This window comes from Ranitomeya imitator, chromosome 3 (genome assembly GCF_032444005.1).
Source record: "Ranitomeya imitator isolate aRanImi1 chromosome 3, aRanImi1.pri, whole genome shotgun sequence".
NCBI classification, from domain to species: Eukaryota; Metazoa; Chordata; class Amphibia; order Anura; family Dendrobatidae; genus Ranitomeya; species Ranitomeya imitator.
Genome location: NC_091284.1, coordinates 556,221,368 through 556,249,124, shown reverse-complemented (window position 1 = coordinate 556,249,124; position 27,757 = coordinate 556,221,368). Strand labels below are relative to the sequence as shown.

Here is a 27,757-nt window from a genome sequence, read left to right as displayed (position 1 = left end):
GTGGCTCTTAGAAGCAGATGATGGCTAAATAATTCAGCCATCAGCTGCCGGAAAAACTCAAAGTCAGGGACCCAACAAGACATAATTATGGAAAGGGGTTAACCACTTCAGTTTAGGCATTTTTATTTTCTTCAGAGAGATGTTATATAATGGTAAAATTTGTAGCTGCTTTTTTCAACCTGTTTTATAGTCAGATTATACATATTGCACATTATATATCCTGCAATAATACCATAATAAAAGGTTTCCCTTTGTAAGCATGTGCAAGACAATATGCCATTAAATGTGGTCAATGTGGATGTAACTTCTGGTCAAACTTAGTCTAATATAGGTATGTAGCCAAGAAGGTTGAAAAATACATATTTTTTTCTTCAGTTAATCTCAAGAGACTAAGTATAGCTGTATAATGGCCAGTATCCTCATCAAGAACTGTTACTTATTCTAAATTGTTGATTTCATGACCTTCCTATCAACATATTAGAAATCTCAATTACAGGCGACCGTCGAAGTTTCTTTGCAAGGTCATTTTAGTATTTCACTGCTGCCTGTAAAACTTAAAAAAAAACATAAAACAAACAAGGAATGGAAAACAAGATTTTTGCAGTATCTTAATATCTTTTTATTATTATTAAAGACAAACCATAGGGAACATGCTTTCCCACTGCAATGATACTGTATATAAATGGAAGATAAAAAAAATAAGGGAAGTCAGTTCCCCCCCCCCAAAAAAAAAACTAAAATATAAATGCCACAAACTCTGACCCAAAGTGAAATGTTTTTAACGAAACACTGAAAAGTTGGATAAGAAAATTGAGCTTCATGGTCTTATCCAATAAAATCGATAGGTAGCTTTTGTTTCCGTAAGGAATGAACATAAATCGTTCATTCATATAAAAGAAAAAAACAAAACTAAAACAATAGAATATTGCAAAGATGAATACTTTATACTATTCAGTATTCTGTAATAATCCAATCCAAGCAGGGAGTAAATGGCAAATTTTGCTGTTGGAAGTTTTTGCAGAAAATGGGGATACTGTGAAAGCTTACACAGACAAAATGTAAATGATTTTAAACTTGACAAGTTAGAAAGAAAATAAATCAAAGAAGCAATGAAAAAAAAAACATCTTGATCGATAGAATATAACTTTCTTCACGCCTAGTTATGCTTACTTACGATTAGGACTAACTAACATAGTACATGGATCCACATTAAATGTTGACTGCTCTTGCTGGAATTGGTACAAGCCATCGCTTTTTAGTCTACACATTTTGTCCTTGCTATATTATTGCAAAATACAAATAATATTCCCTTGTTTAATAGTGTACAGTACAGGTTTCTAGAAAATAATAACTGCTACTACTATTAAACATCTTTTCTTAATAATATAAAAAAAATCTATGAAATGTCAATTAAGTTTGCCTTCAGCAGGAAGTATCTAAACAAAGAAATAGAAAAAGCTTCTTGCAGTTTTAGAAGCAGTATTTAACTAAAATATAAAATAATTAATTAAATTCAACTTGAATTGTTTGTCCTTTTCTCCTGTAGGAAGTCTCAAAAGTGGAATCTTGCTAGCATTTTCTTTTTTGGTTAAAATTGTTACAAAAAAGAAATGATAGTAGTTATGTTCCCAAGGATGCGGCGAGTACAGTTATAACAACTCTTTCATACAAAAAACAGAACATTTATACTAAACAAAAAAAAAACTAGCTTTCCTTACTAATTGCATAGCAGTTAGAAAAATAATGCCTAAAAAACTGGAAATGCAAGTGTCATTTGACATAACATTGAAAAAGTACTGTTGTAATAGCATAAGATAACACAGCATTACTCATGACCCTTGTACGGATTGCCTCACACCCGATGCCCCAACCTAGGATGCAGTCTCTTTAACTTCAATGAACTGCAATGGACTAGATATAGGCAACTCTTCCCAAGTTTAATTATCCATGGGAATCCTCACCCCCCCCCCCCCCCCCTCCCACAAAAAAAACTTCTTTATATTTGTATGTAAATGGGCGCTAAAGATCATTTTCTATGCTACTGGAATCCAAAATGCCAAATTACCAACCTTCCTTGCACACTGGTATGTAACCTCAGAATCCCTGATACTGGTGAAGTGTGCTTATGAAAGTACTTTTATACCTATGTTCAACACTGACCGAATCAGAATGTTCTAGAAGACTACTGTACTCTGGTAAGCTTTCAGCAGAGTCTCCAAATCCATGGTAGTAGCCATACTGTAAGATATCAGCAGCCCCATCACCCAATGAAGGCCTAGACGCAAACCAGCTACTAGGGCTCCCATTAACATGCAGAGAGCCACAGCTTTGAGAATTTACAGCATTAATGTTGGTTTCAGTAAAAGTCCCATGTTCGCCAGGGCTCTCCTTCTCGCCATTTGTGACTGTGACATTGTTGATATCTTGGGACAATTGAAGGCACTTTGCAGGACTTGTATCCATGTCTCCAAGTGGCGCAATAAATCCATTACTTGCTTGTCCATTTGTTAACGCAGCAAAGCTACCATTCATATCTGTATCAAGAAACAAACCTGTCAAAACCTTTGAAGCTCAAAATGTAATTGTGTAAAAAGAAAAGCTTAAATCACTACGGTAAATGTCCTCCTCTATGCATATATGGAGACTAGCTATGCTAAATAGTAGATATACGAGGGGCGATCCAAAAGTAATGATAATCGGTTATTTCTATTGCACACAGAAATTAAAATAAAATGTTTTCTTCTCTCTTAGGTACCCACTAGTCCAGGAAAAAAAAAATCACTTAAATAGACCATGATTCCCGGGAGCTACATTCATTTGAATATGAACTGCCGAGGAGTGAACATCAAAATGGAAAAAAACGAGCTCAGAGCTGTCATCAAATACCTCTGCTTGAAAAAAATGACTACCAAAGACATACACAGCGACTTGGTGGAAACATTGGGGGACTCTTCTCCTCCATATTCCACAGTTGCATGCTGGGCCAAGGAATTTAAGCTGGGAAGAACATCGACGGAAGATGAACATCGTCAAGGACGCCCATCCACGTCCCTCAATGAAGAAAACGTGAAAAAAGTTGAAGAAGTTGTATTGGCAGATCGAAGAGTGACTATCAGGCATGTAGCTGAGGTCCCAGGGATCTCATATGGCAGTATTCAAAGAATCCTTGCAAAAGAATTGCATATGAGAAAGGTCTCCGCGCGTTGGGTGCCAAAAATGTTAACCGACGAGCAAAAGAAACGAGTTGACATTTCAATAGCAAATCTCGAAAAGTTCCAAGCAGACAAGGAAAATTTTTTGTCACGTTTTTTGACCATGGACAAGACCTGGATCCACCACTTTGATCCCGAAACTAAACAACAATCGATGACGTGGAAACGAGCCGACGAACCGACGCCGAAGAAATTCAAAGTGTCAAGCTCAGCAGGGAAGGTTATGGCGTCCGTTTTTTGGGACAATGAAGGAATTATTATGGTGGACTATTTGGAGAAGGGAGCCACTATTACGGGCTCCTACTACGCAGAACAAATAAGAAGATTGTGGCAGGCTATCAAGGAGAAAAGGCGCGGCAAACTGCGGGCTGGAGTGCTGTTTCACCAAGATAACGCGCCGGCTCACAAAGCTGCAGTTGCCATGGCTACCATTCAAGAAGCGGGCTTTGAACTGGTGGAACACCCCCCCCCCATTGGCCAGATCTAGCCCCCAGTGACTTCTTTCTCTTTCCTCGACTCAAGGAACACCTCCGGGGCAAGAAATTTGATGACAATAGCGACGTGATAACCGCTGTTGGGGATTATTTTGAGGGTCAAGATCAAGAATTTTTTTCTAAGGGAATTCTAAGTTTAGAAAAGAGATAGACTAAATGTATAGACTTGATAGGAGACTATGTAAAAAAATAAATTTTTTTTGACTATATTCATTGTGTTTAGTATTGATTATCATTACTTTTGGATCGCCCCTCGTATACCTATAAAACAAGGAGTAAATATTTCACTGTTTTACATGTGCTTTACACCTATGGAAGCATCAGTTTACAAAACGTCCAGAAACATTAATTACAATATTAAAAGGGGTGGTCCGGACTTGTAGTAAAATTAAGACTTCTGAATACTTACAGTGTGAACGCCGGTGAGAGGGTGCAGTCAAGTTACTGTAGGTGTGTGATTTTCATACTTCCTGCCAAATATTGGCTAGACATGCTTCGTCTTATTCGATCCACTTATATTGAACAAAATTGGGCATGTCCAAATGTAACGTGACCACGTGTGAAAAAATCACATACTTGCAGTCCTATAACCGCCGCTCTTACCGGCAAAAATCAATCTTGACAGCGTGCGGGGCACACGCTGTAAGAATGAAGAAGGCTGCAGTTACAAAATGTTAACAAGACTGGGCAACCCCTTTTAATTGTCAACAATCTTTATACTGTTGCTTTTTCTCCTCCTTTTAGGCCCAAATCTTTATAATCTATATTTAAAGGGAACCTGTCATCCCAAAATCACATGTGAGGTAAGCCCACCGGCATCAGGGGCTTATCTACAGCATTCTGGAATGCTGTAGATAAGCCCCCGATGTATCCTAAAAGATGAGAAAAAGACGTTAGATTATACTCACCCAGGGGCTTTCCCGCTGTTGGTCCAGCGCCTCCCATCTTCATCAGATGACATCCTCTTCTGGTCTTCATGCTGCGGCTCCGGCGCAGGCGTACTTTGTCTGCCTGTTGAGGGCAGAGCAAAGTACTGCAGTGCGCAGGGCCTCTCTGATCTTTCCTGGAACCTGCACACTGCAGTACTTTGCTCTGCCCTCAACAGGGCAGACAAAGTACGCCTGCGCTGGAGCCGTAGCGTGAAGACCAGAAGAGGGCGTCATCTGATGAAGATGGGAGGTGCCGGACCCGGACCAACAGCGGGAACGCCCCTGGGCGAGTATAATCTAACCTCTTTTTCTCATCTTTTAGGATACATCGGGGGCTTATCTACAGTATTCCAGAATGCTGTAGATAAGCCCCTGATGCCGGTTGGCTTACCTCACCCGCGATTTTGGGGGTGACAGGTTCCCTTTAATAATTTGTTGATGAAGCACTCACATTCCTTTTTTCCACCTAAACCTGTGTGAATGTTAGTGTAGTGTTCAAGTGTTAATATAACTACCGGTCATGGTCTTGCACCATGACTCTCCATATAACACTGTGCTCAGAGTGAGCTGGAAGAGTCAGAACAACGCTCCATAAATGTATATTGTAAAAGCCACTTCTGTCTTACAGACACCAGCATGATCTGGAGAATTTTAATTGCGCTCATGTGACTCAGAAGTGGAACGGAATGGCGCTAGCTATCAGATTAGAAGTCGATCGGTGAGTATATTACTAAATGGACACTACAACACAAGGCTATGGGGGTGGAAAGTTAATGGGAGTGCTTCTTTAATTAGTTGACAATGTCTTGATATAATATTGTGTTGGTTATTTTCAAACAGATGTTACATATGGTTTCAAGAGAATGTTAATCACCTACCCAAGATAGGGCTACATGACCTTCAGCAACTTGTCTTTAAAAGGCAAGTATCACATACAGTTAGGTCCTGAAATATTTGGACAGTGACAAGTTTGGGCATTTTAGCGGTTTATCAGCATATTCAAAATAGTTATATAATTAATATTGGCTTAAAGTGCAGACTCTCAGGTTTAATTTGAGGGTATTCACATCCTAATTGGAGGCAGGGTTTAGGAATTAAAGCCATTTAAAACATAGTTTCAATTTAAGAAGGAACCAAAAGTAATTTGACAGTAATCTCAAAAGCATGTTCATGGGTTATTCATATGTTAATCCACCATTAGTTAAGCAAGCAAAAGTTCTGGAGCTGATTTCAGGTGTGGCATTTGCATGCTGATGCTGTAAACTCACAACATAGAGTCAAGGAGCTCACAATGGAAGAGAAACAGACCATTAGTTTCGGGGAAAAAAGAAAAGAAAAAATCCATCAGAGCGATAGCAGACATTAGGAATAGCCAAATGAACAGTTTGGAACATTGTACAAAAACAAAAAAAAGCACTCGTTAGCTTTAGAACTCAAAAACGCCTGAAAATCCACAGAAAACAGTGGTGGATGATCTCAAAATCCTTTCCATGGTGTAGAAAAACCTCTACAATGCCCACCCAAGTGAAGCACACTCTCCAGGAAGCAGGTGTTTCACCATCTAAGTCTATCATAAAAAGAAGACTTAATGAGACAAATACAGAGGATTTACCACAAGGTGCAAACCATTAATCAACATTAACTCCCGTCACAACCAATGACATATGCAGTGGGGAAAAAAAGTGTTTAGTCAGCCACCAATTGTGCAAATTCTCCCACTTAAAAAGATGAGAGAGGCCTGTAATTGACATCATAGACAACAACTATTAGAGTCAAAATGAGAAAACAAATCCAGAAAATCACCTTGTCACCTAAAAACATGCAAGATTTCTGGCTCTCACAGACCTGTAACTTCTTCTTTAAGAGGCTCCTCTGTCCTCCACTCATTGCCTGTAGTAATGGCACCTGTTTGAACTTGTTATCAGTATAAAAAACACCTGGTCATAACCTCAATCAATCACACTCCAAACTCCACTATGGTGAAGACCAAAGAGCTGTCAAGGGACACCGGAAACAATATTGTAGCCCTGCACCAGGCTGGGAAGACAGAATCTGCAATAGGCAATCAGCTTGGTGTGATGAAATCAACTGTGGGAGCAATAATAAGAAAATGGAAGACATACAAGACCACTGATATCTCCCTTGATCTGGGGCTCCACGCAAGATCTCACCCTGCGGTTTCAAAATGATCACAAGAACGGTGAGCAAAAATCCCAGAAACACACGGGGGGACCTAGTGAATGACCCACGTAGAGCTGGAACCACGGTAACAAAGGCTACCATCAGTAACACTACACTGCCAGGGACTCAGATCCTGCAGTGCCAGTCCCCCTGGTTAAGCCAGTACATGTCCGGGCCCGTCTGAAGTTTGCTAGAGAGCATTTGGATTATCCAGAAGAGTATTGGGAGAATGTCATATGGTCTGATGAAACCAAAGTAGAACTGTTTGGTAGAAACAAAACTGATCATGTTTGGAGGAGACAGAATGCCGAGTTGCATCCAAAGAACACCATATCTACTGTGAAGTATGGGGGTGGCAACATCATGCTTTGGGGCTGTTTCTCTGCAAAGGGACCTGGACAACTGATCCGTGTACATGAAAGAATAGGGCCATGTATCGTGAGATTTTGAGTGCAAACTGTTAAATATTAATAACTGAATTATTCTTATTCTCAATTTTGTACTGAGCACATTGCCTTTCGCTGACATTACAAAAGCTATTCCTGTATACATAGCTCAGAGTAAGTTAACCCATTATCTACCAATGTCCTTTTTTTGGGATGCCTAATTTTTAGCTTCTAGCAGCAATTTTATAATTTGGTCCAATTTTTGTGTTGTTTGTAAAATGAATGTTTTCAAAATAGGAAATCATGTCATTGTCATTTTTAATTGAATATCGGGACGCCCTTTTCTGAAAAATCCGTACTTGTAAAAATTTAGCAAATTATGTTTCTGATTCATTAGGACCCAAATCATTAAAAAAAGGAAAATTGCTAATTTGGCAAGTAATGGGTTAACACCATATAGAGAGAACATGTGCTCTATGGGACATAAATGATCATGTCTCTTAGGAGGTGGAGGGGGCTGTCACCTTCTGCCTTCTCTCCTTCATTCTCCATGGACTTCAGACTACTCACAGAAGGAATGAACAGCTGGTAGCCATGATGACTTCTACTCCATTGACAGACAGACACCTTTTACCATCTCAGGAACGATGAGGAACAAATGAACAATCTGTTCGTAACTATTTCACCTATTTTATGTTTTGCTGCAATGTGTTTTTTTGTGGACAATCCAATAAACTACTACAATTTTTATGAAAATATCTGACATTTTTCTTTAAGAGTATCGCATCTAGTAAAGAGTGCTGATTAAATAAATAAGCATATTTAACACAAACCTCCTTCCATCAGCAAGGGCATTGAAGATGAAACGTGGATGGGTCTTTCAGCATGATGATCCCAAGCACACCGCCAGGTCAACGAAGGAGTGGCTTCATAAAAAGCATATGAAGGTCCTAGAGTGGCCTAGCCAGTCTCCACATCTCAACCCCATAAAAATCCTTTGGAGGGAGTTGAAAGTCTGGGTTGCCCAGCGACAGGCCCAAAATATCACTGCTCTAGAGATCTGTGTGGAGTAATGGGCCAACATACCACCAACAGTGTGCCAACCTTGTGAAGACTTACAGGAAACGTTTGACCTCTGTCATTGTCAACAAAGGATATATAACAAAATATTGAGATGAACTTTTGTTAATGACCAAATACCTATTTTCCACCATAATTAGCAAAATAAATCTTGCCAAATCAGACAAGGTGATTTTCTGCATTTGGTTTCTCATTTTGACTCTCATAGCTGTGGTCTACCTATGATGTTAATTACAGGCCTCTCTCATCTTTTTAAGTGGGAGAACTTGCACAATTGGTGGTTGACTAAATACTTTTTTCCCCCACTGTACGTCATCAGTAGTGTCCCTGCCTGTGAAGCGAGCTCCGGCGCTGAGCCATCAAGTGCCTCTAACAGCTGTGGTGGATCAGAGATCCACACGCAGCTATTAAGCTAAATACCACTGTAAATGACAGCGGCATTTAACGTGATCCGGCCGGAAGCGCATCAAGACCCGCCTATCCACGCCTCATGTGATCACAGGGTGCCAATGGGTTATAACAGCTGGGGGACTGCAGAAAAACCCTGTGCCTGTCGTCGCGACTCTCCTGTGGATGCCGCCAATAGGAGATCATGATTTTTGCCATACATAGCAGGGCTTAAAGGGACTCTGTCACCTGAATTTGGAGGGAACAATTTTCAGCCATAGGAGCGGGGTTTTCGGGTGTTTGATTCACCCTTTCCTTACCCGCTGGCTGCAATATTGGATTGAAGTTCATTCTCTGTCCTCCGTAGTACATGCCTGCACAAGGCAATCCAGCATGCAGCCAGCGGGTAAGGAAAGGGTGAATCAAACACCCAAAAACCCCACCCCTGAAAATTGTTCCCTCCAAATTCAGGTGACAGAGTCCCTTTAAGCCCTGTTATGTATAGCACAGGTAACCAAACGATCGCTCATTGAAGTCTCCTAAGGGGACTTTTAAATAATGTAAAAAGCTGAGAAAAAAAACGAAAAAAAAAAAAAACCACAAGTGCAAATAACTTCACTTTTTGCCCCATTAAAAAGAAAACAATTAATAAAAAAGATACACATTTTGTATCGCTGCGTTCAGAAATCTCCGATCAATATAAAATAATCAGATTGATACACAGCGTAATGAGAAAAAAATCAAAACGCCAGGATTACATTTTTTGGTTGTCACAGCATTCCAATAAAATACAATTACATATTGCCATGTCAATTTTACCATACAGTGAACATGGTAAAAAAAATTGTGGAATTTCATTTTTTTTGCAATATGACAGCACTTGCATTTTTTTCTTCAATTTTCCAGTACACTATATAGTAAAATCAATGGCATCAGTCAAAAGTACAACTCGTCCCGCACAAAAACAAGCCCTCATATGGCCATACTGACTGAAAAAAAAAAAAAGAAAAAGTGATGGCTCAGGGAAGTAAAGGAAAAAATTAAAAAGAAAAACATAAAATGGCTCTGGGGTGATGGGGTCAACAAATGGAAGTGCCAGATTATACTTTGCTAAAGAACATCTAAAGAAGCCAGCCCCGTTCTGGAAAAGCATTCTTTGGACAGCTGAAACCAAGATCAATCTGTACCAGAACGATGGGAAGAAAAAAATATGGACCAGGATTAGTAAGGTTCATGATCTAAGGCACACCACATCCTCTATAAAATATGGTGTAGGCTGTGATGGCATGCATGGCTTCTAATGGCGACGGGTCGCTAGTGTTTATAAGGCTACGTTCAGACTAGCGTTGTGCTAGTGTGCGTCGGGCGACGCAGCGGCGACGCACGCGTCATGCGCCCCTATGTTTAACATGGGGGACGTATGCGTTTTTGTTTGTTGCGTTTTGCGACAAATGCGTCTTTTTTGCCGCAAGCGTCGGACCAAGAAAACGCAACAAGTTGCATTTTTCCTGCGTCCGATTTTCGTCAAAAAACGATGCACGCGTCGCAAAACGCAGCGTTTTTGCGTGCGTTGCGTCGCCGACGCAGCGGCGCACAACGCTAGTCTGAACGTAGCCTTAATGATGTGACTGAAGACAGAAGCAGCTGGATGAATTCTGAAGTATACAAGACTATACTTTCTGCTCCGATTCAAGCAAATGTAGTAAGGTTCATTGGACAGTGCTTCATAGTTAGATGGACAATGATCCAAAACATAATGTGAAAGTAACCCAGGAGTTTATAAAGGCAAAGGAGTAGAATATTCTCATCCCCACCGAGCACGCACGCCACATATTAGATAAAACTTAAGGTAGAGAGACCCACAAACAAGCAACAACTGAAGTCTGTAATGCCTTGCCAGGCCTTTACTGCAGCAAAGGAGGAAACCCACTTCAGGTAGTCATTGCCTGCAAAGGATTCTCTACAAAGTATGAAAAATGAACATGTGAACATTTAATTACAGTAAAGTTAAAATTTGTCCAATTACATTTGAGCTCCTGAAATAAGGATGTTTTATTAAAAAAAAAAATTAAAAAATAAAAATGGTTGCAATTCCTAAACGTTTCACATGATATTTTTGTTCAACCCCTTTAATTTAAAATGAAGATCTACACTAAAACTGCATCTGTTATTTTATTTTAAATAATAGTGACATGCAGAGCCCAAATCACAAAGATACGGTCACTGTACAAATATTTCAGTACCTAACTCTATATTCCTTTGCATTTATAAATCAGATAAACAGATAATGTTTGAAGTGTTTCTGATTGCAGATTCTAATTTTAATTGTGATCATTTTATTCTATTCTCTATACATGATAGGGGCTGTCTTGCCGGAGCTGCTGTTTAAATGTACCGTATTTACTTTTAAAAACAGGTTTAAACATATGAAAAATGCAAACCTATTACTTACCCTGCACCAAGTTATTTGCCAGCATTATACTACCACGCTGCATTCACAATCCTTCTAGACAAAAAAAAAAAGATCTCCAATAATGTATTGGAACAGCTTTGTTTCATCATATTAGATTCCTGATACACTGATTAGAGACTTTCCAAAAAATAACTGGATAGATGCTAAGCAAGCAATGCATGTTGGTGGATTAATATTCTGAAGCTTTCGGAATTGTGAATGCAGCATCCAACTACAGCAAACAGTAACTTTGTATTACTACAAGGTTAATATTGCACTATATTACTTCGCTTTTTATCTAACAAAAATATGTCCAGAGATGATTTTTCTACCTATACATAGTTTGCTTGAAATGTAGCAAAGATTGCTTCTGAAATATAAAATAGCATTGTGTGTGCAGACAATGAATAGCAGAAGTTTGTCATTTAGTGTCATTCAGCTTTGCTACAATATATATTACAATGTGCACAATAATGACAGTATAAAAAGATAGACAAGCTTGAATAATATTCTTAAATTTAATGCCTTTTAAAAGATAGCCTGGTTGTGATTGGCTTCAAGGTGATTTTCCAACCTTGAGGTGGGATGAACAACTGTTAAGAACCTGTATTTTTTACTGACGGGTATCTTTTAAATAGGGGAAAATATATTAACAGAATAAGTCGTCATTTATCAATGACCCTCAACTCTAAGAGACCTCCAATGCTATATTTATATACATTAACCCTTGCCCCGTACTATTACTGCGCATGCCATGTCACCCCTTTTGATGTGGGCTCCGGCGGTGAGCCCACAGCAAAGTCGCAACATGTCAGCTGTTTTGTACAGCTAACATGTGCGCGCAATAGCGGCGGGTGAAATCGCTATTCACCCGCCGCTATTAACCTGTTAAATGCCGCTGTCAAACGCAGACAGCGGCATTTAACCGTCGCTTCCGGCCGGGCGGCCGGAAATGATGTCATCGCCGACCCCCGTCACATGATCGGGGTCGGCGATGCATCAGGAAGGTAACCATAGAGGTCCTTGAGACCTCTATGGTTACTGATACAGGCCTGCTGTGAGCGCCCCCCTGTGGTCGGCGCTCACAGCACACCTGCATTTCAGCTACATAGCAGCGATCTGATGATCGCTGCTATGTAGTAGAGCCGATCAGGCTATGCCAGCTTCTATCCTCCCATGGAGGCTATTGAAGCATGGCACAAGTAAAAAAAAATGTTTTTAAAAATATGAAAAAATATAAAAAATATAAAAGTTTAAATCACCCCCCTTTCACCCCATCCTAAATAAAACAAAAAAAAACCCAAACCTACACGTATTTGGTATGGCCGCGTTCAGAATCGCCCGATTTATCAATAAAAAAAAGCATTAACCTGATCGCTAAACAGCGTAGCGAGAAAAAAATCCGAAACGCCAGAATTACGTTTTTTTGGTCGCCGCGACATTGCATTAAAATGCAATAACGGGCGATCAAAAGAACGCAATGGTATCATTAAAAACGTCATCTCGGCGCGCAAAAAACAAGCCCTCAACCGACCCCAGATCACGAAAAATGGAGACGCTTCGAATATCGGAAAATGGCACTTTTTTTTTTTTTAAGCAAAGTTTTGAATTTTTTTTCACCACTTGGATAAAAAATAACCTAGACATGTTAGATGTCTATGAACTCATAATGACCTAGAGAATCAAAATGGCAGGTCAGTTTTAGCATTTAATGAACCTAGCAAAAAAGCCAAGCAAAAAACAAGTGTGGGATTGCACTTTTTTTGCAGTTTCACCGCACTTGGAATTTTTTTCCCGTTTTCTAGTAAAAGACATGGTAAAACCAATGGTGTTGTTCAAAAGTACAACTCGTCCCGCAAAAAATAAGCCCTCACATGACCATATTGACGGAAAAATAAAAAAGTTATGGCTCTGGGAAGGAGGGAAGTGAAAAACGAAAACGCAAAAACGAAAAAGGGCTGCGACTTGAAGGGGTTAAAGGGGTGGTCTCAAGGGACAGCATTATTCCCTATTTAGTCCCATAATCAAAGCTATTTTCTAATATACCGTATATACTCGAGTATAAGCCGACCCCCTAATTTTGCCACAAAAAATTGGGAAAACTTAATGACTCGAGTATAAGCCTAGGGTGGAAAATGCAGCAGCTACTGGTAAATTTCAAAAATAAAAATAGATACCAATAAAAGTAAAATTATTTGAGACATCAGTAGGTTAAGTGGTTTTGAAACTCCATATTGAATCAGGAGCCCCATATAATGCTCCATACAGCTCATGATGGGCCCCATAAGATGCTCCATATTAAAATATGCCCCATATAATGCTGAATAAATGCTGATTATGGCCCCATAAGATGCTCCAGAAATATTTGCCCCATATAATGCTGCACATGGCCCCATAAGATGCTCCATACAGATATTTGCCCCATATAATGCTGATTATGGCCCCATAAGATGCTCCATACAGATAATTGCCCCATATAATGCTGCACAAATGTTGATTATGGCCCCATACGATGGTCCATGCAGATATTTGCCCCATATAATGCTGCACATGGCCCCATAAGATGCTCCATACAGATAACTGCCCCATATAATGCTGCACAAATGCTGATTATGGCCCCATAAAATGGTGCATACAGATATTTGCCCCATATAACGCTGCACATGGTCCCATAAGATGCTCCATACAGATATTTGCCCCATATAATGCTGCACATGGCCCCATAAGATGCTCCATACAGATAACTGCCCCATATAATGCTGCACAAATGCGGATTATGGCCCCACAAAATGGTGCATAGATATTTGCCCCATACAACGCTGCACATGGTCCCATAAGATGCTCCATACAGATAATTGCCCCATATAATGCTGCACATGGCCCCATAAGATGCTCCATACAGATATTTGCCCCATATGCTGTTGCTGCGATAAAAAAAAAAAAAAAAAAAAAAAAAAGAAATCACATACCTCTCAGGCCCCCGCCACTTGCTATATTCACCTGCTCCCCGTTCCACCGCCGCTTTGTCTTCTCCGTCCTGTGCAATGACGCTCAGGCAGAGGGCGGCATGCACATTAATTGCGTCACCACGCCCTCTGACCTGAGCGTCACTGCAGAGGACGCGGAAGACACAGAGGCGCCGACAGTGGAACGGAGAGCAGGTGAATATATCGCACTGCGTTATACTCACCTGCTCCTGGCGCGGTCCCTGGACATCTGTTCCCTGGCGCCGGCAGCTTCTTCCTTTAGTGAGCGGTCACATGGTACCGCTCATTACAGTAATGAATATGCGGCTCCACCCCTATGGGAGTGGAGTGGGGTCTTTATTCATTACTGTAATGAGCGGTACCATGTGACCGCTCACTACAGGAACAAGCTGCCAGCACTGGGGAAAAGACGTGCAGGGACTGCTCGAGGAGCAGGTGAGTATTATTTCACAGCTCCGCTCCCCTCCCCTGTGTATGACTCAAGTATAAGCCGAGAGGTTACTTTCAGCCCAAAAAAGTGGGCTGAAAATCTCGGCTTATACTCAAGTATATACGGTACTTGTTTTAAAAATTCACTACTGTTCAATCACTAAACTACCTACTTTTGTATTTTTTGCCTCGTACTTCCTGTTTGATGACGATTCGTTCGAGTATCCCCACTGCATGCTAGGAAACTCACGAAGCATCATCAGGGGGCTCCAGTCATTGTCACAGCCCCTCCCTGAAACAAAGTGTCATCAAGATATGCTCATTTTAGGGGCTGGTCCCTACGTGTCTCCCTTGTGCAGTGTCTTCCCCCAGCATGCACTGGTGATACTCAAACGAATTGTCATCAGACAGGAAGTAGAGAAAAAAAAATAGAAAAATAGTTTGTGCAGTTAGGAAATGGTATGGAATTTTTAAAGCAAGTACATTAGAAAATAGCTAAGATTATTGGACTAAACAGATCGGGGAAAAATTGATTTCACTTCAGTTTTTGAAATTGCACTATATATTAATTTTAATATTAACACATTTATATTATACCCAGTCACCATAGCAGTGTTCTTCTATCATACATAAACAGACTGTGGCTTCTCTGGTATTATACCTCAAAACATGTGAAGTGTTCGTAACAGCTATGGGAACATCTGCTCAACCTGTCACGGTAAAACAAAGACCAAGCCCAGCATTAAAAGAATAATGTGGGCTGAACACTAAAGAGGGCCCATCAATCAATCTATGGCTGCCCTTTTTATTTCAGAAAACAAACAATGCGCAATTACAGATCGAGGTTACTTGCTAAAATCACCAATTAGATTGAAAAAAAAAAAAAAACACAAGAACTGTGAAGTGTCCCTAATGGCCCCATAAAGAACCCGAGGTTGGGATGTGCGACCCTTCTAGCAGTGAAAACATGTGAGATATTGGGATTTGAAATAAACAAGTTGGGCAAGTTCCTTTACGGAGCTGTTTCCAAAAGGTGACAACACTGGAGAAGTTACTGGTGACCGCTCATTGAAGGACAAAACAGAGCTTGTTTCATTCAATTCGCAGGATCTCACATGTTATTGTGATCTCGCACTTTCACTGCAAGTAGCAAGTGAAAAGTAGGTTTGCGGGATCAAACAATCTGAAAGTCCAGACTAGTCTTTTACTAGAAAGTCAGGTTCTTTAAAGGGAATCTGTCACCCCAAAATTCGCCTATAAGCTCAGGCCACCGGCATCAGGGGCTTATCTACAGCATTCTGTAATGCTAAAAATAAGCCCCCGATGTATCCTGAAAGATAAGAAAAACAAGTTAGATTATACTCACCCAGGGGCGGTCCCGATGCAGTCCGGTTAGATGGGTGTCGCAGGTCAGGGTCCGGCGCCTCCCATCTTCGTACGATAACATCTTCTTTGCTTCCTGCCGTGGCTCCGGCGCAGGCATATTTTGTCTGCCCTGTTGAGGGCAGAGCAAAGTACTGCAGTGCGCAGGACCTCTCTGACCTTTCCCGGCGTTTGTGCACTGCGGTACTTTGCACTGCCCTCAACAGGGCAGACAAAGTACGCCTGCGCAGGGGCCGCGGCAGGAAGCAAAGAAGAGGACGTGATCATATGAAGATGGGAGACGCTGGACCCGGACTGCAACGCCCATTTGACCAGATTGCACTGGGACCGACCCTGGTAAGTATAATCTAACTCGTTTTTCGTATCTTTTAGGTTACATCGGGGGCTTATCTACAGCATTGCAGAATGCTGTAGATAAGCCCGATGGCGGTGGCCTTAGCTTATAGGCGAATTTTGGGGTGACATTCCCTTTAAAGGGAACCTGTCACCCCCAAAATCGAAGGTGAGCTAAGCCCACCGGCATCAGCATTCTGTAATGCTGTAGATAAGCCCCCGATGTATCCTGAAATACGGGAAAAAGAGGTTAGATTATACTCACCTGGGCGGGCGGGCGGTCCGATGGGCATAGCGGTCCAGAGCCTCCCATCTTCTTACGATGACATCCTCTTCTTGTCTTCACGCTAATGCTCTGGCGCAGGGATACTTTGCCTGCCCTGTTGAGGGAAGAGCAAAGTGCTGCAGTGTGCAGGCGAGGGGAAAGGTCAGAGAGGCCTGGCGCCTGCGCACTGCAGTACTTTGCTCTGCCCTTAACAGGGCAGACAAAAGTACCCCTGCACCGGAGCCACAGCGTGAAGACAAGAAGAGGACGTCATCGTAAGAAGATGGGAGGCCCCGGACCGCGACACCCATCGGATTGGACTGCCCGCCCAGGTGAGTATAATCTAACCTCTTTTTCTTATCTTTCAGGATACATCGGGGGCTTATCTACAGCATTACAGAATGCTGTAAATAAGCCCCTTATGCCGGTAGGCTTAGCTCAACTTCCATTTTGGGGGTGACAGGTTCCCTTTAAGAGGGCATTAGGGACACTTCTCAGCATTTCATTTAAATAGATTTTAATGACTAAAATCACCCAACTGCAACTGCCAACAGGGTTGCCAACTTTATATTTTCTGGACAGATTCTAAAAAAATAAACAACCTTTTTTTTTTTAACTGACATTAGATGATCATAATAAATCCTTAACATTATAAGTGATATCTACAGACCATAAATCCTATATGAAGACAGAAGCTGCATTCGCTATGAACTGTAAAAGGGTGATGAATACAGCAATATAAATCTGTATATGTCTCTACAGCTTCAAAAAAATTACAATCACTTTTTTTTTTACTAACAGTGAAAAATATGGCTCAATTTATGATGGACTTTCCTGTCATTTCTGGACAGTTGGCAACCATGGCTGCTCATTGTACACTTAAAGTGGACCCTTTTTATAATGATAAAGGAGATGAAGATCTGACGAAAACTCTCTTTTTAGTATGGCTATTGAGGAGAGAATAGCTTTTACAATTTATGTTTCAATATGAAGTAGGTGTTAAGAGATTCTTCTCTGGGCAAAGTCATGAAGGAGGAATACATCCCTCCTCAAATAGGCAAACACATACAGAGGAAGGGGGAGAAACCGAGAGAAGCTTAGAAAAAGCTCTACCAGTGTAATATGGCAAGACTTACCAAGTTCTCACTTCCGGCATTTACTGACAGTACAAGTGCAGTGGGAGGAGGACCACTGCGCTGTGGGTCATTACTTATACTGTTGTGCATCTACCTTAGTAACACACAGCAGCAGTACTCCTCTGCCTGCAAAAGTAACAGCAGTAAGATCTGTATGACCTGCCTAGACAACAGTGTTAGGCTACTTTCACATTTGCGTTGCGTCGGGCGTAACCGCGGCGACGCATGCGTCATGCACCCCTATATTTCACATGGGGGAGCATGGACATGCGTTGTCTTGCGTTTTGTGACGCATGCGTCATTTTTGTCGCAAGCGTCAGGGCGCAGAGGACGCTGCATGTTGCATTTTTTTTGCGTCCAAAATCAAGCCAAAAATGGATGCATGCATCACAAAACAATGCGTTTTTGCATGCGTTTTGCGTTGCGTCGCCGACGCAACGCTCAACAACGCAAATGTGAACGTAGCCTTACCGTGTTACACTGACAAAGCTGGTTCCAAGATTTTCTGGGGGCATTTGATTTTTTTTGCTCCCCATATATTGCTGCCTGTTTATGATTGACCAAAGTCATAATGGGGGAAAAAGCAAATTCCTCTAAAAGGGGAAAACTGCATACAAATTAATAAAACAACATTTTATTTATATCTTCAGCCGCTTTAAGATCATGTAGCCGGTATGGCATTTAGCAGTGAAAGATTCTCTTAAATGGGCAGTGTTCAGATTTTGTCTTATCCTTTCCTAATATCTGCATTAAACTATTACACTAGAAGTTTTAGCATATTAAACCAATACAAGTGCAATCCAATTTTGTACCGATTTTAATAACTACAACATTCACGCTATTAGAAGCGAATGTCAACATATATGCTCAAATTTACAATTAAGAAACTTCAAAAGAAACAGAATTAAAAAAAAAAAAAAAAGCAACAATAGTAGTTGAAGCCTGGACAGATCAATTACTTTTACACAAGTACTACATGGATTACTCCTTGATTACCAGCTTATACAGATCCCTCCCAAAAGTCTTTATTGTTTTTTATAAAAATATGAAGTTATGATACAAATCAGGAAGGATGATGGAGATACCATTACTTCATACATGAGAACATTCAAAAATAAGCATATTGGCTTATGCAACGAAATGGCGATTGCATCGGAGACACTGTGCAAATATTATTTGCTGGTCTAACAAAGGTGTTCTCTTGTGGTTTCAGATCTTCAACCAGTTGTGCGTTGTAGCATCTGTCAGAAATTTGCCCAACCCCACCTGATATCTCCGAGTGACTCTCTACATGCATACTTTCGTCTTCTATCCCCACAGCCAAATCAGCCCGGAGATGAATGCTGCCTCCTGAAAGAAACAATAGATGCAAATATACTGAAGACTAGGAAAGATTTATCAAACATGAGAAAAAATGGTTTCAAACAAAAAGCAGAAACAACTGGTCTCATTACAACCACTCACACAAAGTACAAATCTATTATATTGAACATAGATAAAAAGAGGGGCTAACGGTATACAAGGATTCCGTGAAATTCAAGTAAATAGGAATGGTGGACCTAATATATATATATATATATATATATATATATATATATATATATATATATATATATATATATATATATATATATATATATATATATATATATATATATATATATATATATATATATAGCGCAGTGGTTAGCACAGCAGCCTTGCAGCGCTGGGGTCCTGGGTTCTAATCCCACCCAGGACAACATCTGCAAAGAGTTTGTATGTTCTCTCCGTGTTTGCGTGGGTTTCCTCCGGGCACTCCGGTTTCCTCCCACATTCCAAAGACATACTGATAGGAATTCTAGATTGTGAGCCCAATCGGGGACAGTGATGATAATGTGATGTAAAGCGCTGCGGAATATGTTAGCGCTATATAAAAATAAAGATTATTATTATTATTATTATTATATATATATATATACACACACGCATACACAGTACAGACCAAACGGTTGGACACACCTCATTTAAAGATTTTTCTGTATTTTCGTGACTATGAAAATTGTACATTCACACTGAAGGCATCAAAACTCTGAATTAACACGTGTGGAATTATATGCTTAACAAAAAAGTGTGAAACAACTGAAATTATGTCTTATATTCTAGGTTCTTCATAGTAGCCACCTTTTGCTTTGATGACTGCTTTGCACACTCTTGGCATTCTCTTGATGAGCTTCAAGAGGTAGTCACCGGGAATGGTCTTCCAACAATCTTGAAGGATGTCCCAGAGGTGCTTAGCACTTGTTGGCCCTTTGCCTTCGCTGTGGTCCAGCTTACCCCAAACCATCTCAATTGGGTTCAGGTCTGGTGACTGTGGAGGCCAGGTCATCTGGCGTAGCACCCCATCACTCTCCTTCTTGGTCAAATAGCCCTTACACAGCCTGGAGATGTATGGTGTCATTGTCCTGTTGGAAAATAAATGATGGTCCAACTAAATGCAAACCGGATGGATTAGCATGCCGCTGCAAGATGCTGTGGTAGCCATGCTGGATCAGTATGCCTTCAATTTTGAATAAATCCCCAGTAGTGTCACCAGCAAAGCACGCCCACATCTCCTCCTCCATGCTTCACGATGGGAACCAGGCATGTAGAGTCCATTCGTTCACCTTTTCTGCGTCGCACAAAGACATAGTGGTTGGAACCAAAGATCTCAAATTTGGACTCATCAGACCAAAGCACAGATTTCCACTGGTCTAATGTCCATTCCTTGTGTTCTTTAGCCCAAACAAGTCTCTTCTGCTTGTTGCCTGTCCTTAGCAGTTGTTTCCTAGCAGCTATTTTACCATGAAGGCCTGCTGCACAAATTCTCCCCTTAACAGTTGTGGTAGAGATGTGTCTGCTGCTAGAACTCTGTGGCATTGACCTGCTCTCTAATCTGAGCTGCTGTTAACCTGCGATTTCTGAGGCTGGTGACGCGGATAAACTTATCCTCAGAAGCAGAGGTGGCTCTTGGTCTTCCTTTCCTGTGGCAGTCCTCATGTGAGCCAGTTTCTTTGTAGCGCTTGATGGTTTTTACCACTGCACTTGGGGACACTTTCAAAGTTTTCCCAATTTTTCGGACTGACCTTCATTTCTTAAAGTAATGACGGACACTTTTTTTCTTTACTTAGAGTTTGTATTATGGCAAGAAAAAAGCAGCTATTCAGTAGGACTATCAGCTGTGTATCTACCAGACTTCTGCACAACACAACTGATGGTCCCAACCCCATTTAGAAGGCAAGAAATCCAACTTATAAAACCTGACAGGGCACACCTGTGAAGTGAAAACCATTCCCAGCAACTACCTCTTGAAGCTCACCAAGAGAATGCCAGGAGTGTGCAAAGCAGTCATCAAAGCAAAAGGTGGCTACTTTAAAGAACCTAGAATATAAGACATAATTTCAGTTGTTTCACACTTTTTTGTTAAGTATATAATTCCACATGTGTTAATTCATAGTTTTGATGCCATCAGTGTGAATGTACAATATTCATAGTCATGAAAATATAGAAAAATCTTTGAATGAGGTGTGTCCAAACTTTTGGTCTTTTCTGATATATATATATATATATATATATATATATAAAATTCACAGATTAACACATGATAAATTAGATATATAACCAGTCTAAAACTGCTGTAAGTCACAAACGGGCATATTCTGCAATATTATTCTACATCGGCAGAGGAGCAATGAAACTACTGCCCATAGAAGGGCGGATAAGGTACATATAATGGCGCTATTGCTGGGCGCAGGATTCTAGGGCCAGCAATACAGGTCACTGTAACGCTAATTGGGGGGGGGGGGGGGATGGGGTTTGGAACACAACTGAAAACTGGAGGCAAAGTTTTCTTACAGTCTCTGCACGCCCCAGAGTCTGGAAGAAATCCTTAGCATAAAGAAACAAAACACAATTTCTTAACAGCAAGACCAAAAATATGGGCATACAGGTATGACTGGTTTAACCACTTTATCACCTGTATGCCCATATTAATAAATAAAAAAAATCCAAGGGTTGACAGATTCTCTTTTAAGCCCCCATACTCATTACACAGTCAAACGATTAACCATACAACAGACACCTTCCCTTACTCTCGCATACACAGAAATGGTTCTTTATGAGCCACTGTAAAACACCTCTGGCAGTAGCTCATTTCCTGGAGAGAAAAAAAACACGTATATTACTTACCGGTAATGTGTTTTTATGAAGCCCATGACAGCACCAACGAGAGAGGGGATCGACCCCACAAGGACAGGCAACGCATCAGTGGTTTACAGAGCTTGAGGACCTTCTGCTTAGTGTACACACACACACATATATACATTTATACAATTTCTTTGAGTACATCAACTATTTTTAATTTCACCTTAAGTTGTAACTATATACAACAACCCACCAACCAAAGGGTGAATATACGGGTGCTGTCATGGGCTTCGTAAAAACACATTACCGGTAAGTAATATATGTGTTTTCCTACCATCTATGACAGCACCGAGAGAATTACTCTATCAGGGAGTGACCACAGCTTGTAGAACCCTCTTCCCAAAAGTGAAATCAGAAGAAGCGTAAAGATCCAGTCTATAGTGACTATGGAAAGTGGAGGGTAATGACCAAGTAGCTGCCTTACAGATTTGTTCGATAGGCACATCTGCCCAAGAAGTTGCCATCGCCCTTGTGGAGTGGGCCCTCAGATCGTCCAGGACCGCTTTTCCCCACACACATATGGGCCAACTTGATCGCTTCCCTTATCCATCTGGACAAGGAACCCTTCGAGACTTTGATCCCCTTCCTAGAACCCTGGAAGGAAATAAACAAAGCCCTATCCTTCCTACAAGACTTTGTTGCCTGCACATAGTGAAGGCACCTCCTGACATCTAGGGTATGACATTTCTTTTCTCTATAATTTTTGGGGTCAGGACAAAAGGAAGATAAAGATATCTCTTGCGTTCTATGGAACCTCAACACTACTTTGGGCAAATAGGCTGGATCAGGCTTCAGGACTACTCTATCATTCATTACCACCGTGAAGGGAGGATCTGCTGAAAGGGTCTGTAGGTCTCCAATTCTGCGTGCTGACGTAAGGGCTACTAGGAGAATCGTTTTAACAGTAACCAATTTTATGGACGCATCTGCTAAAGGTTCAAATGGGGGTTCAGTCAAGGCATTTACAACCAAATTTAAGTCCCATGGAGGGACCCTGGCTATTGGGGCTGGTCTGGATCTAGTGCAGGCCTTAATGAATCTAACCACCCACCGATTGCCCGCTAGTTGTAATTATAAATTGCACCTAACGCCGACACCTGAACCTTTAGCGTGCTTAGCGACATTGATCTCACCCTCTCTGCAGGAATTCGATAATCTCTCATGGGCACTTTCCCTTCCGGAGAACACTCCGTAGATTACAAAAATCTTTTCCACATCCTACCATAAATTTTTGTAGTGATCGGTTTCATACAAGCAGGCAAGGTGGAAATCAAGACAGTCCGAGAATCCCTTACCCTCTAGCACCGACCTCTTAAGTTTCAGGCTGTTGAATGTAGCCCAGTCACCTGAGGATGAAGCACGGGCCCTTGAGCTAGAAGGTCCGGGATCTCTGGAAGGATCCAGGGATCCGAGATTGACATACTCCTCGGCCAGAAGAACCAGGGTCTCTTGGGCCAAAAGGGGACTACGAGTATTACCCTCGCCCTGTCCGGTCTGATATTTCTGAGGACCGCTGGTATCAGACAGACTTGGGGGAAAGGCATATGCCAGGGAAAACCTCCATCTTATCCGGAAGGCATCTACTACATGGGGGTTTTCGCTCGGATTCAAGGAGAAGAATTTCTCTGCCTTGGTGTTTTGTCCGGTGGTGAAAAGGTCGATCTTCGGTCCCCCCATCTCTACCAGATGCCTGAATACTGCAATCTTGAGGGACCATTCGCCCTGCAGAAGTGGCCTGTGACTCAAAGTTTGCTGTTACATTGTCCTTCCCTTTGATATGGAGGGCTAATAGTGAAAGGATGTTGCTTTCTGCTAGATCTAAAATTCGTCTGGATACCTGCATTAGGGTCTGGGACCGCGTACACCCCTGATTTAAATATGCCACCGTGACTTGGTTGTCCGACAGTATTCTTACATGACGGCCTTGAAGGAACGGCAGAAGGCTCTGCAATGCATTCTCGACTGCCCAAAGTTTTAGCATATTCGAGGTTTCCTTCTCTAAGTGACCATGTTCCCTGAACGAGGTGGCTGTCCAGATGTGCCCCCCACCCCCTGGGGCTGGCATCTGTGGTGATTATCCTGGAGATGTGGGGAAACCACGGAACCCCCTCCTGAAGGGATTTCATCCCTACCCACCAGTGAAGAGAATCCACAACCTCTTGTGGTAGAGTTAGCATACTGTCTAGATGCCACTGCAACACGCGCTGGGTTTTGAGAATGAATCCCTGTAAGTCTCTTGAATGGATCTGGGCCCACCTCACTGCTGGGAAACACGAAGTTAAGGAACCCAGGAGTGACATCACACTCCTGAGAGTCATTACCGGATTTTTTATTGCCCTGGAGATTGGAGACTAGATTGAACAACTTTTCCTTCTTTTGCTCCGGCAGCCGACACTCCTGCTGGTGGGAGTCGAGCAAAAGTCCTAAAAAGAACTATATCCTCTGCGGCCGCAACCTTGATTTTTCCAGGTTTAAACACCAACCTAAGTTTCTCAAGATGACGACTATATCCTCCACTTGACTGTGACAGTGAGTAAAGGAACGGCCTTCTATTAGGAAATCGTCCAAGTATGGGATGACTAACCTGTCCCTCTCCCTCAGGTGGGCCGTAACATCTGCTATTAATTTTGTAAAAACCCGAGGAGCCACTGCCAGACCAAATGGAAGTGACCTGTACTGGAGGTGCTTTACAATGCTTTCCATCGATACCGCCACCCTATGGAATTTTCTGAACACTGCATGAATTGGCACGTGATAAATCGCATCCTTTAAGTCCAGGACGGCCATATAGCAATGCGGGAAGAGCAGCTGAATCGCTGACCTTAAAGATTCTATTTTGAATTTTGGGATTCTTAAATATTTGTTCAGGCCTCTTAAGTTGAAGATGGTTCTGTAAGAACCGTCCGGCTTTTTTATTAGGAACAGCGGAGAATAGAACCCTTCCTCTTCCTCCGCTGGTACAGTCTGCAGGACATTCTTTTCTAAGAGGCATAGAACTTCCGTCTCTAGAGCTTTTAGTTCTAAAATAGACGCCCACGGGGCTGTAACAATAAACCTGTCCGGGGGATAGCTCCCAAACTCTAACTTCAACCCTGTCCCCACCAGGTTGAGGATCCAGGGACTGGACAATATTCTTTCCCAGGCTGGAAGTGGGAGAGCCTTCCTCCCACCTGGGAAAAAGTCATTTGGAGGGCTTCCAATCGTTTTGGGAGGAGGTACCGAACAGGAACCCTCTGGATCTTTTATGACCATCATCTTGTTTCCTTTGATTCGTGGACCCTCTCCGTTTATACCTCTTCCTCATTAAGGGCTGTTTAAAGGAAAAGGGAGGCTTAGGGAAACCCTTGTCGGACGCTCTGGCTGCTCCTTTGTTGATCCTCAATGCTTCTGCTGTGGAGAGGGCTGCTGTGCATCCATTTTGCACTGGAGCCCCTGCCTGGCCTGGGCCAGCAGTCCTACCTTAAGAAGCAACACTCACAGGGGATCCACCGGCTGGCATGTCCTGCAGCTTCCGGTACTACCCCACGGCTTCCTCTGCGTGCAAAGGTCCCGGCTGCGTCATCAGAGCGCGACATCCTGTTTCCGGCCGCGCTACGATCACGAGCCGGAACGCAGGGCTGCCAGACACCATGCGGTGCTGGCGCCGCAGACTCCTGCTCACTCGTGGCCAAGACCCCATCTGGCCCCCCCACCCCATCGCGGCCGAAGCAGAGTCGGTGCCCTATCGCCGCCGACCAGCCCGGGCTTCATCTTCATTCTTTGTGCTGCTGCCATCAGGTAAAGGCTCCGCCCAACAAGGACAGGAAACCACTGATGCAGAGAGAGGAGCCGCCTTTTTATCTTAAAGGTTCCCTGTCCTTGAGGGGCGGATCCCCTCTCTCTTTGGTGCGGTCATGGGTGCTGAAAAAAAAACCACCCTTTGAATATCCTACAAGGGCCAAATCCTTCTCATCCTCGACCATCTGTCCAGGTATAGATAGGAGGCCCCCAAACACTAATCTGTTGGCTGCTCCAGGTGAAATTAAAATCTGCTGGACCAGACAATGGGCCTGAGGCACAAAGCTTTCATGCTAGAATTCTTTGAAAAGTTGCAAAATTTAGTTGCAACTCAGAGCTGTAACAAAATTTAGCAACTTTTGGTTTCTCCCAGCTCCGGCCTAATGGGCAGGGGAGTGGCAATCATGACTCATCAAATTGATGAGCAGCGGTGTTTGCTATGCCACAAATATTTCTTCAGCAGGCGGTAGAATAGGACTTGTGGCGAGGCACACGCGTGGAGGTGTACATCACTTGTCCGATACTCCCCTTCATGAATCAAAAGCGTATGACTCCAGCCCATCTCCCCATCAAGACCAGCATGAACAACGCCGGTCTTGATGCATCGTGCCCAGTGTATATTGGGGGCCTAACTCCTATTTCCCAGATTTTGTTTGGTTAAAAGGTGCTTGAATGAAATGCTGCAGTACTGCATTAGTCACAATACATTATACAAAATTGTGGACACAAAATGTAAATTTCTCACCTTCAGTTCGAAGCTTTTTGAAGGTATAAGCCTCTAAATCATTGAAGGATCGTTTGCGATTTATAGAACCTCCATTAAAATGATTAGAGGTGTTGACTTTGTGGACTCCATTTAAGGAGCTGCTGTAATAAAAACCGTTCAGCTGACTGTTCTGGAGGTTAAGGAGAAATTGAGCACACTCTTGGAAGCCCTGGGAGTGTGCGAGGTCAGCCGCTGTCAAGCCATTGGCATTCCTAAAGCTGCACAACAAAGAACTGAATTAGATGCTACATTTTGCATTGGGTGCGCCCTCAGTTACTAACTATCTGAAGGCTGAACAATCATAAAACCATACAAACTGTAGTTGCTCTAAATTCATCTAGATAGGACTTTTCTTTTCCTAAAGTCTTCGCCATTTCTAAACAAACATTTCTAATTCTAAAATATATAAATGCTTTATTAAAACTTCCTAAAACTCCTTTCAATGCTACACAATATCCTATTATCTCACAGTACTTAGAATGACAACAACTAAATAACAAGAGTTTATTATGCCTATGCTACAAACTAAAGAAGAAAACTACACTGAATATAACCAAATATAGATTGTCTGTGGCATTTCCCATGTCTTGGCTGAGAATAGTTGTTTATATAAAATGTTGGGGTATATCATCATTATATGACAACCTGTAGCTCCTACTGGATGAAAGCTATGCAGCACAGACGGGACATGGCCAAGCCTTTATTCCATCTTAAATGTTTAGCATCTGCGCATTGGTTTGCTATACAAATGTTAACGTGTAAGGTGATGTGATATGAAAGATTTCGATGGACTTATTACTTAAGTTTTTGTTGCTGAGCAAGATGCAAAAAGAGCATTTCCATCTATGTTAAATGCAGTAACCCCCACAAAATAGACCCGGGTCTAGTGCAATTTATTATCGGCTATTGATTGGAGCCACTTCCACATCCTGTCACGCTGGTAAAGTGAACAAATCAAATAAAAAGGATTTTTGCAAGTACCCGAAAACATGCATTAAACTGCAAAAGTGTAAACTACTATATATAAATGTGTTTAAGAAAATGGTGCCAAAATGCCTAAAGCCTTCTTCATATAGAAGCTAGGTAATCCAAAGTCCTTTTACATGTATTAGTTAGAGGGGTTCTCCAGCACCATTTTTCAGATGTGAATTGGTGTCGATGGCATTGCATCAGCATATACTAGCCAGGACGCTTGCACAATCACCAGGTCTCATTTTATTCTACACACGACGTCATCAGATCCACTGATGTGGCAGTGAGTTGTGCCAGAAAACCCCTTTAACTTCTATGCACATTTCTCTGGAAGGACTTTCAGATCAGAATTGTAAAAAGTGATCAA

The 27,757-nt window shown here is 41.8% G+C and overlaps 1 protein-coding gene across 1 annotated transcript in view; it reads right to left on the bottom strand.

Moving 5' to 3' along the window:
* Positions 1 to 600: 600 nt before the first annotated feature.
* ANKRD10 (ankyrin repeat domain 10) overlaps positions 601 to 27,757 on the bottom strand; it is a 76,914-nt gene continuing 49,757 nt past the window's right edge. The window contains exons 4-6 of the mRNA XM_069757918.1: positions 26,398 to 26,636; positions 18,921 to 19,004; positions 601 to 2,534 (exon numbers count right to left, since the gene is read on the bottom strand). Coding sequence (XP_069614019.1) covers positions 2,095 to 2,534; positions 18,921 to 19,004; positions 26,398 to 26,636 — 763 coding nt within the window. The 3' untranslated portion in view covers positions 601 to 2,094. The remainder of the gene's footprint in view (positions 2,535 to 18,920; positions 19,005 to 26,397; positions 26,637 to 27,757) is intronic.